The sequence below is a fragment of the Varanus komodoensis genome, unplaced genomic scaffold (assembly GCF_004798865.1).
Source record: "Varanus komodoensis strain SLA01 unplaced genomic scaffold, ASM479886v1 scaffold9, whole genome shotgun sequence".
Classification (NCBI taxonomy): Eukaryota; Metazoa; Chordata; class Lepidosauria; order Squamata; family Varanidae; genus Varanus; species Varanus komodoensis.
In genome coordinates, this window is record NW_025336598.1 from 37570268 (window position 1) to 37581565 (window position 11298).

Here is an 11298-nt window from a genome sequence, read left to right on the forward strand (position 1 = left end):
CCTATACTGGTCTACCCTCCCACCAGAATGCAACTTTCTCTGTGCTTGTTCATAGGACCTCAGAGAAACAGCTAGTGTGGTTCTTTGCACAGCACCTTTGAGGGGAGTGAAGATGCGCAGAGCTTGGAAAAGTATTTCTGCCCTCAGAATGATCCTGTGGCACTCAGGTGCTGTTTGTGGGCTATAGGCTTGATCTGCCCATCTGTATCTAATACCAAATATATTTGACATTTGAAATGTAGGTGTTCTTCAGCTGGACACAGGAAAACAATAAAATACCAGTTCTTTCATTTTCTTAGTTTTAATCATGTGTTGATCTCCTAGCAGGGTTTCTACAAATAAGAATTTCTCTTACATTTAACACGGTGCTGCGTAATGAACTGCAGTTAGTATAAAAAATGGGATACAGGAAAATGTGGTAAATCTACAGTGCAGTACTTCCTGAAAGTGGTCTTCCAGTCTGGGCAAAATTTTCATTTGAGCTATTGTAAAGACAAGCAATGAGAAGTTGTAGTCCCTTGCAAGAAAGATACATTGTACACTTCTACAGTGGTTCATGAAGTAAAAAACACAACTTTGTACAACATCAGTGACGTGATTAAAAATGTTGACCCTTTCTCTTAATAATCAACTGCTAGTGTTAGATACTAACACTACCAGTTAGTATACTAACACTACCAGTTAGATATTAACACTACCAGTTACTACCAGGTCCACCTGGCACCGTCGTTATTTGTTTTTCGGCGCCAGGCCAAGAACTTTTTATTTAAACGATATTTTAATAATTATTGATTTTATTTATTGGTTTTATAATTTTGTGCCAGGGTGTTTCCAGATTTTATATATGTATGTATTTATATATATGTATTTATAATGTTGGAAGCTGTCCCGAGGCTTATGCGAATAGGACGGCATACAAAAATTCCAAATAAATAAATAAATGAATACTAAGGATTTTATAAAAATAAATGCCATTACATTTCATGTGACTTTCACAGGAACAAGCCAAGCAGTTAAGGAAGAGGAACTGGGAGGCATTAAAAAATATCCTGGACAATATGGCTAATGTTACATACTGTACTACATGGTCAGAGGCTCAGCAATATCTGATGGATAATCCTACATTTGCAGAGGATGAAGAACTTCAAAGTAAGAATAAAAACATCCGAGTTACCTTTTTGTAGGAATGTGGGCTTAGAGTTTAGGTGGCAACAACAAATAAGGGGACAATCCTACATGTATTTAGACAGAGAAAAGGCAAATAGCAATCATGTTCGTCAGCTTTGGTGGCTGTGGCATGATGGGAAATGTAAACTTTTCTCTCTGTGCATGCATACAATTGCGCTTCAAACCATTAGAGTTTCTACTTATTGTTGTTACTTATTCTAATCTGGAATGATTCTAATTTTTATCAAGTGGCTTCATTCTTTAGCATTAATGTGGGCTGTACATGAATGAGAGAGACTTTTGGTCAAAACCTCTAAAGGGCCACAATTCCCACCATCCCTTAAACTGGCTTTGCTGCATAAATCTGCTAGTTGTCGTTGACTAGAACATTTAGAAGGCCACTCATTCTCATTCCTGCTCTTAGTCATTACAAAATTTCGGCCGGCCCTTTTCTACAACTATCAAGTGGTGCTGTGTGCTAAAAGTAGGAATAACCAAGAGTCGGCCCCATCTCTCAGTGTAGGTGATTTTGCCTTGGAGTAGGAAGACCGAAATTATTTTGCTGTTGCTCAGAGGATCCCTGTAATTATCAACTGTAATCTAGTTGTATCAGGCAATGGAAGCAGGCCAACAATAAATGGGCATAGCAGCTGTTGAGAGAAATAAGGAGAACATAAGGGCAAGAGAGCCAGTGTAGTGTAATAGTTACTAGGGCAGGATTGGGGCCCTCAGGATTGGGGCTCTGTGTTCTAGTCCCCACCCAGTCACAGATGTAACTGGGTGACTTAGGGCCAGCCACAGACTCTTAGCCCAACCTGCCTCACAGGGCTGTTGTTTTTGATTGATTGATTATATCCCATTTTTTCCAGTGAACTCAAAGCAGCTTGCTTGCTTATTTATTTATTTAAACAACTTATATGCCGCCCCATCACATGAGCCTCGGGGCGGCTTACAATCATAGAATCCCGCATAAAATACAAAAAAAAATATATCATCAAATAAATAAAATGCATAAATGCCTCTCCTTTCAATTTTATCCTTGTAACACCTGTTGTGAGGATAATAGTAAGAGGAGGAGAATTATGCAAGCCACCCTGAAAGGAAAACAGGTGGAACATAAATGTATGAATCAGATAAATAAAAGGGGGCAAAAACAACCATTAAGTTCTATACTTGTTTTTTATACTATAACCATTAATTGAGAATACTGAATGAATGATATGACTTGAGCTATGTATCTTCAGCAGAAGTAAGATCCAAAGTGGATTTGATCCAGGATCCTCTTCATGAAATGCTCCTGCTAGGGGAACTGGGGAAGTAGTGTTTTATCATGTTTCCTTCCCCCTGCAGGGAAATTTTCTCCCTGGAAATCATTCCAGGGAGTTGAGGAAGCCTCCAGAATAGAGGGGGAGTGGCAAAGGGGTGGAGTACATTTGTCTGAATAAATGTAGATAGAATTATGCATTTAATACGTAAAAGAAAATGCTGATGTTTTCATTAACTAAATATTTGTCAACATGGTAATTTGAAATAGATACTCCTTATATTTATATAAGTAGTTCCCTGAAAAAAAAAACAAAACAAAACCTCAAGCTTGAAACCTATTAGAATTTCTGATTTTTTACACTAATTTGGATTGCCTCTATCCTGTCATGTTCTTATTATAGGAGATAAGCTACTGATAGATTGAAGGAGAATAACTTTTGGAGTCCAAATCCTAAAGCTCATGTATAAGCTTTAAGCTATCTAGTTTTATACTTAATGCTGATAACTACATTTATTTCTTAAGGCTTTTCATGTTCATGACTTCATATGTAGCTTTGACTGCAGCAGTATGTAAAGTCATTGGTTAGAGTATATATAGTCATTTTTTGTTTAGTCTTTTGGATCAGTAGTTTCATTTAAGGCTGCTTTGGACACAGTTCAGATGGAATTAAAACCATGTCACACAATATTACAAGAAACCTCTGGCTCACTTTCTTTACCCCCCTCTCTCCCCTTTGGAGTTCATGAGGTGGAGACAGAAAATTTCTGCTTCTAATAGTAAGCTAATCACACTTCTCCAAGGTAGAACATCATGGAACTTTGATTAGTGAAAATGAGTAGGTACTGACTATGGTTTCAGATTCTAGTTGTCAACTCATTGTAAGACAATTTTTTTTAGAGTGTTACCAGAAATATAGATAGTTCAAAATTAGAAAAGCTTCTCACTGGCACAAAAAAAGAAAGCAGATTGTATGAGGCTTGCCTCAGCATCGTCTTGTATCAGGAAACCATGGCTTCCTCTAAACTTTGCTATGAAGTTTACATAAACTACAAAACAAAACTTTTGCCAGAAATATAGACCTGTATTTAACTTAATTTACTGGAAAAAATCCTTGATTTTTTTTAGATATGGATAAGGAGGATGCATTGATTTGTTTTGAGGAACACATAAGGGCTCTGGAAAAGGAGGAGGAGGAAGAGAAACAGAAAGGCTTACTCAGGGAAAGACGAAGACAGCGTAAAAACAGAGAATCTTTCCAGGTTAGTGACAAAACGTTAAGTATCAGCTGAACAGATGTTGGTCATTAGAGGTATTGGCTGTATTATCAAGTTTTTGGGTGTTCTTCAACATGCATATAATTAATGCAGAGAGATGTTGGTATGTGCTTTACTGATTGCAACACTAAAAATGTTGCAAATGGACGTTTGTTTTATTCTGCTGTTTATTTATATTGACATTCTCTTCTATTTTTCTTTAAATGGTACATTGTTCTTTCATGACTAACTTTCAGGAAGCTGCATATTAGAAGTGCGCATCCTCCTCATAAGTGTGAACAGGGTCAACAGGGCTATACCACACTAACCTTCTGAGAAGGAAGGGGAAGTGCACACACACCTCTGTACATCTCTCTGTGTCTCTTTATTTATACATATACATCCCCCCAACAGGAATTTTAGGTGAGGTTGCTGAGGTTTAGGTGAGATTCTTCTAAAGAATTAATCGGTCCCTCCCTGACGGGGATTCCTCACATAATAGCCCTTCCACCCCTGCACGGAAGTTTACGTACAAGTATCGCATTGGCAGTGGGGAGAGGTTTTTCAAGCCTAATAGGAAGTGGGGGGTGGGGAATTGTAGCATCCCTGAAGGAGAAGGGTAATGGTTACCTTCCTAATTTCACCCTGCCTCCCAGGTTGTCCCATCCACATAGAAATTAGGCTTTAAATATTTTCTATTGGTGCCAGTGGAAGCCTTTTTGCAAGCCTAACTGAGTTGGGGGAACCCACAACTACTGGTAAATTATTGGATCTGGAGCAGTGCTGTAGAAAAACAGCAGGTAAAAAATATCTTTTAAACTAAAGGTTGTTGAATATATAATCGTGAAATTCCTAATTTTCTGTTGGGTTATTTGCAGATATTTTTGGATGAATTGCACGAACATGGCCAGTTGCATTCAATGTCATCATGGATGGAGTTATATCCAACTATAAGTTCTGACATTAGGTTTACTAACATGCTTGGTCAGCCTGGTAAGTATATTCTCTCTTGTTTTTAGATAATGCAAGATAAAGTGTAGATTTCCTCTTGTCTGTATTATGAAGATAAAGAGGGGCAGCTGTTTGGTTAAATAGTACACCTGATTAATAGATTGTCTTTCCTTAGGCTCAACTGCTCTTGATCTTTTCAAGTTTTATGTTGAAGATCTAAAAGCACGCTACCATGATGAAAAAAAAATAATAAAAGACATCTTAAAGGTGAGACAAAATGTATTCTTAGTCATTGAAGAAAAAAATTCTGATTTTAAAATGATTAAACTCCTTTTGATATCTAGAGCTGGAATTTCACAAAGCAGTGTTGCAAGATGAGTTTGTACTACTATAGTATTCCTATGCTTTCTGATGTCATAAAGATTGTTTTGCAGGATAAAGGATTTGTGGTTGAAGTGAATACAACATTTGAAGATTTTGTCACAGTCATCAGTTCAACTAAAAGAGCTACGACATTAGATGCTGGAAATATCAAACTGGCTTTCAATAGTGTAAGATTTTAAAATTTATTTTAAAACCATAAATGTTAAGAAGATTGAAAGCACATTTAAATGATTCCAGTTTAAGTTTACATATCTGAAAATAAAAATGTAAAACGTTATTGTTACATATTAAAGCAAACTTGAAGTTCAGTGAAAAGCAGTTGTTAGGCCCAATCACATCTTGGTTTTGCATTACAAGGCTGAGGATCCTCAGCCTTGCAAGCCATCTCTTCTTCCTCCCTCCCCAGAGATCTGAGGTGAGGTCATTTCTGTACTGTTCAGATATATCTGAATGACCTCAGTTTGTGATATAAAACAAACATTTAGAAAATTGGTCCAATCTCACCAAATGGGATAATGTGGCTTTCCACATTTTGGGGGTGGGTGGGTGGGGCATTGTCCCTTTCATTGAATGGTCATTTAGATTTCTTTTGATACAGCTGTTGGAAAAGGCAGAAGCCCGTGAACGCGAGAGAGAGAAAGAAGAAGCTCGCAAAATGAAACGGAAAGAGTCTGCCTTTAAGAGCATGCTAAAACAAGCCACACCTCCAATTGAACTGGATGCAGTATGGGAAGATGTAAGTATGTTCCATAATTTTCTGAAAGTATATTTCATTTCACAGTGTTTTTAACCCTTGTTAAAATAAGACTCTAGTTGTTTAAGTATTTTAACTTGTAAAAACACTCTGGAAAAATGGAGCTGAAACCAAACTTGGTCATGTTTGATGCAGACCTATTAAAATTAGTGGGACTGAAACTGAGCATGACTTACTTGAAATTCTGTTTACATTACTGTGTGTCTTAAGTCTAGATTGAAACCAAAGTATCAAGGCACATAATGTATCAGAATCAACAAAAGGCTAATATTGTTAGTGTTTATTTCTATCTAAAGAAAATGCTTAAAAACATAAGCAAAGTCTGCAAACAAGTATCTTGTTGGACACCTCTTGTTTTTAATGCAGGATACTTTCTAGAAAGTTGTTACAGTTCATTCTGATTTACTAGGTACACGATGAACATTCAGTGGCAGAAAAACTTTTGACGTCTTACAAACTAACATGTGGAAGCATTTCATGTTTCTGTTTCTTTCGGTGAATCCAGGCTGAGGTTCAACCATGTGTAGAAATTAAGTGGAAATTCTTTTTATCACCACTATCTGACATTGGTTTTTTTTAGGGTTAGGGTTGTTTTAATTACCAACTGCCCAAATGAGATGGTTGCCCTGTAGCTAATCTAGTATCTTGCTCTTACTTAGTAGAAATGTAGTTTTCTTCCAAAATGCAAATAAAGCTTTCTTATATTTTTATTATATTTGTTTCTTTGTATTCCACCTTTAGCTGAACCTCTCTGGGTGGTTTACAAAAACTTAACTTTATCAAGTGAAGTGGCTCAGTAAAACCTTGTGTACAATTGCTTTCTTACATATAGATTCGAGAAAGATTTGTGAAAGAACCAGCATTTGAAGACATCACTCTAGAATCAGAAAGAAAAAGAATATTTAAAGACTTCATTTATTTACTAGAGGTAATATTGAACATATCATTGTACTGTGATAAGGGTCTTCTCTCATTTGCAAAAGGCAAACAGGCCAGGAAATGTATACCACGGAAGTCTTCCTTGCAGATATGCCCACTCTTATGGCTGGAGTGGGTTCACCTCCACCAAGCCGTCTTTCACTTAGCACCATGGTAGAGGCTCCAGGAGCCTCTGCCAAGGAGCCTTTGTGCTCAGTGCATCAAAGCTGATCCGCCTCCTACAGAAGAGGAGGAACAGGCTAAGTCACTCCAGCAGAGTCCTCCACCGGCTGCCTCAGTCAGGGCAGCTTCACACCTTTTGGCTCTCCCCTGGCTGGGCACCACATAACACACAGAACCCGATGTCATCTGACACAGAAAGGCCTCGCACCCAAGAGCTGTAGATAATAAGCACATGCTCATAACTCATTTTTCAAAGGAGTAATTTTTGTATTCTTTTAATGCTACAGCATGAGTGTCAGCATCATCATTCAAAGAACAAGAAGCATTCTAAAAAATCAAAAAAGCATCACAGAAAGCGGTCCCGCTCTCGTTCGGTAAGTCGCGTAATAACAATGCTCCGGTGAACACCAAAAAGTAGTGTTATCAAAAAGTAGTGTTAAACATGATGTACTCTTCTGACGTACTGTCATCAAAAAGTAGTGTTAAACATGACGTACTCTTTCTGTTTAAGGGTTCAGAATCTGAGGATGATGACAGTCATTCCAAAAAAAAGAGGCAGCGCTCAGACTCACGATCAGTTTCTGAACGTTCTTCCAGTGCAGAATCTGGTAATATTTTTTTTATTTTGTCAAAAGAAAAAAAGTTGTAAGAGTAATGACTTTAAGTACTTAATTTCTGTTTTCATTTTGTAATGAATCAACAGAAAGAAGCTACAAGAAGTCTAAGAAACACAAAAAGAAGAGCAAAAAGAGGAGGCACAAGTCTGTAAGTGTCTCATGAGTTTTGGTCTTCTCATGACAATGAATCTTTTAAGTGTATTATTTATATTTTATATTTAGGAATCACTTAAATGGTATCCACTAAATGTAATAAAATATTGTTAACTTAAGAGACACTAGTATGAGATAAAGAGAAACAAAGTATCTTATTTCTGAGTAGACCTCTATAAGCTTGTGCTGTTAACTGCAAACTCTCATTGCTGCTGTTCATAAGAACAACTCTGTAGGAGAGTATTTTAAAGACTCAGTTAAAAATAAAAGAGCATGAAAACTATGCAGTAAGACGTGTACACCTTCTGTAAGAAACAATAAAATTATGCTCTGTTCATTTGTACATTTGCAAATTGGCTTGGTTTGAAAGAAAACAATACACGTGATGTACTTGGTCTTGGTTGCAGAGCCTCCTGTGCTCATTAGACCTCGTTTTCTAGGAAATCTCAGTAATGACAGTGGGCTTGCTCTTTCAGTTAAACTTGTGTCCATAAAATTTCAGACTCCCATCTACCTCTATCAATTCTTTATGTTTAGCTTAGATGTCACCTGCCTCTCAATTTTTCATATGTTAACACGCAAGGAGAAAATGAAGCGTTGCCATTTATACAAGCTTTAGCTGGCTTAAGCCTTGCCTGGACGACTGCTGCTTTCCTTTTCTATTGATAAAAAGCGAGAATCCCAGTAGCACCCCTGTGTATGCTAAGCTTAAAAAGGGCAGGTGGTAGAATACACGCTTTTTAAGGATTAGGTTCCCAGTTCAATGTTAGGCATCTCCTGTTGAGATGATCTCAAGGTTGGAGTGTTGCTGCAACTTGGAGTAGATAGTACTTATCTAGTAAGCACTAACTCATTATGGTGCTTCATATGTTCCCGAGTGCCCATTTTAGCTCTAGAACAATTGTAGGCTTTCCAGAAGTATTGGAGTACATCTTCTGCCATCCCTGACCATTTCTTTTGCAGATTGGGGCTGATGGGAATTGGATTACAAAATATTTGAGGTATACTACCTTGCCACCCTCCACTTTAACACACTTTTTAATCAATTTCAGACAGACCATTCCTGGCAAGAGCTCCAAGAACCAGCAGGAGGTAGATGGTCCACTGGAACTTGGAACTAAGTCAGTCTGCAATTTATTCTCTCTTCACCTATGATTTAAATTGCTTTTTTTTTACTTTACACAGGATTCACCAGAATCAGATGCAGATCGAGAAAGAGACAAAAAAGAGAGAGAGAATGAAAAGGAAAGAAGTAGACAAAGATCTGAATCTAAGCATAAATCACCTCCTAAAAAGAGACCTGGCAAAGATTCTGTAAGTTTAGCTGGTTTAAACATGTCTCGTTTCTTTGTCGGTAGAGCTCTGCAGACTCATATATGGAATGAGTATAGGGAGAACTTGTAGAGATGGCTCTGCCAAGTCTAGTCTGTTATCACTGTCACATGATTTAATACACATGTGAGCAACCCATGGCTTTGAGAGGCCTTCAGTATGACCAGCTGTAGGCGCCTGATCTCACAGCTCTGTTTCTTGCCTGCAAACCTACTACTCAGCAGGCTGGTGAAAACAGGGATGGAGTTAAGCCCAGGTAGCGCCAAGTTGACCACAGCACTCCGTTCTCTCTTCTTTGAGGGCAGGGAAGGGTGAGCATTGAGCTCGACCAGTCACAGATGTCAGAACAGTTGCAGCAGAGAGACCTTCAGAATTCTAAAAGCTTTCCCCAAAAGCTGCTGATCTGTGTAATCGGGCTTTTCACCCAATAGCAAAGTTACTGAGTGGATAAGGAAAAGAAAGGACTCTCCTTTTAATTTCAATTACCTCTAAAGTACTTGTCTTTCTTAACTAGATAGGCCAGCAAGAGCTTTCAAAAGCAATTTGTGACATGGACCAGGGAATGGGGGGAGGCATATGGGGGTGAAATATGTCTTCACAGATGAAGGCAAGTAAACTTAAAAATCTATTGCATGCAGTTAAAGTAGTAGTTTTGATTTGGTTAACACTTGGCTATTAAAGTCCACCCTGAACCAAGGTTGCTCAGTCTAAAATGACCAGTGCTACTTTTGAAATGGGAGGGGGGAATCTTGGTTTGGTTTGTCAGTGGTGTATATTTATAAACAAAAATGTACAGTTGCTTTCATTTTCCTTTTGAAGAGTTTCAGGAACTTGAAATATGGAAGCTGTATTGCATAATAATAGCCAAATTGCATTTCTAAGAAACAGGGATGTGTAAAATGCCTACAATGACTGAATACTAAGTTATGTGGAAGGATGTACTAACTAGCTTCATTATCCCTTTACAGGGCGCTTGGGATACTTCTGGTAGTGAATTAAGTGAAGGTGAATTAGAAAAACAAAGGAGAACCCTCTTGGAACAACTGGATGAAGATCAATAAGAAATATTTATACCAAATATGTTTACATTACAATTTAATAAAAATATAGATGACTAATTTCAGGAAATGGATTCTGATGTTCTGAGTTCCATTGGCATAACAATGGCTTTTCAGTTCTACTGTATAAGTATCTCAAATATCATCGTGTGCCTGGCAACAATTGGCAGAGACTGTGAACAGTCAGAAATCAAGCTGAAGTTCTGTTTTTTGAGAAGCCAGGCAGCCTGTATATACCCCTTGCACCTTGACATTTTTCAGAGAGCACATTAGGATGAGCAGAAGCTCTTTATTTTTTGAGCCCCTCCAATGGTGGCTTGGGAAAGTGCTTGAGCCTTTCATGTCTCTTGTGTCTATAAAACAGCTCTTGTGAGAAAGGCCTGAACTTGTTTTCCTTGTCAAATAAGGTCTAAGGGTGAGGGTGGGAAAGAGGTGCACATGTTCTCTTTCGATAGATGCTCTATAATTTTCCTGCAGCTCCACATGGTTTTTTTTTACTACTTTTTTTCCAAAATGAGGGAAGGAGGAGAGAAGGAAATATTTTTCTTGATTTATGGTAGTCCAGAAACCTGTGTTGGGTTTTGGCGCATTACCTTGCTGGCCAAACTTATGTTGTTGGTGGTTTCTATTGAATTTTGACTTTAGGTTGAAATGTGTATTCACCCTGAAGTGAATTTTTAGTGTCAAGTTTTAAAACTGTGAAAAATAGATGATTGATGGAAATCCTAATAGGCCCTTAATTATAAAGGCGCTAAGATATGCTGATGTAATAACATAGCTACCATTTTTATTAGAGGAGAAAACCTGGTATATTAATAAAATAAATTTGGCAGAGGGCATTGCTACAGAATATTGCAAAATCAGTCTGTAAATTAATTGCAATATGTTGCCTTAAGGACTTTCCGAAGAATGTACCACCAAATTTTGAAAAGCACTTGCAATACTGTCTTGTCTAGAAAATCAATGTTGACATAATTTTCTTTTGAGACATGTTGACCTGATGTAAAAAGCCTGGTCTCCTTTTATGTTGATTTTTCCTTTATACTAAATTGCTTATGACCAGTCTTGATTTGATGAGTACTATCTGCCCTATACATTCAGGCATATTGACTACTGTGGTACAGACTCAAAAATCTTTCTGATTTGAATATTTTTGTACATTTTTATCACTTATTAAACCTTGTCTTCTAGCGTGTACTAGTATTTTTTCCCTTTTTTTAACTACTTTGTACAACTGACACATACCTAACATGCTTTCACT

The 11298-nt window shown here is 37.6% G+C and overlaps 1 protein-coding gene across 3 annotated transcripts in view; it reads left to right on the forward strand.

Moving 5' to 3' along the window:
* PRPF40A (pre-mRNA processing factor 40 homolog A) overlaps window positions 1-11234 on the forward strand; it is a 44955-nt gene extending 33721 nt beyond the window's left edge. For 2 of the 3 annotated variants that reach the window (XM_044418191.1, XM_044418190.1), the window contains 12 exons: window positions 999-1149; window positions 3560-3693; window positions 4566-4680; window positions 4814-4905; window positions 5073-5189; window positions 5621-5758; window positions 6609-6704; window positions 7165-7251; window positions 7389-7485; window positions 7581-7642; window positions 8833-8961; window positions 9948-11234. In XM_044418191.1, coding sequence (XP_044274126.1) covers window positions 999-1149; window positions 3560-3693; window positions 4566-4680; window positions 4814-4905; window positions 5073-5189; window positions 5621-5758; window positions 6609-6704; window positions 7165-7251; window positions 7389-7485; window positions 7581-7642; window positions 8833-8961; window positions 9948-10040 — 1311 coding nt within the window. In that variant the 3' untranslated portion in view covers window positions 10041-11234. Of the gene's footprint in view, window positions 1-998; window positions 1150-3559; window positions 3694-4565; window positions 4681-4813; window positions 4906-5060; window positions 5190-5620; window positions 5759-6608; window positions 6705-7164; window positions 7252-7388; window positions 7486-7580; window positions 7643-8832; window positions 8962-9947 lie in introns of all 3 variants that reach the window. The other variant, XM_044418189.1, reaches the window with a different exon arrangement.
* The last annotated feature ends 64 nt before the right edge of the window (window positions 11235-11298 follow it).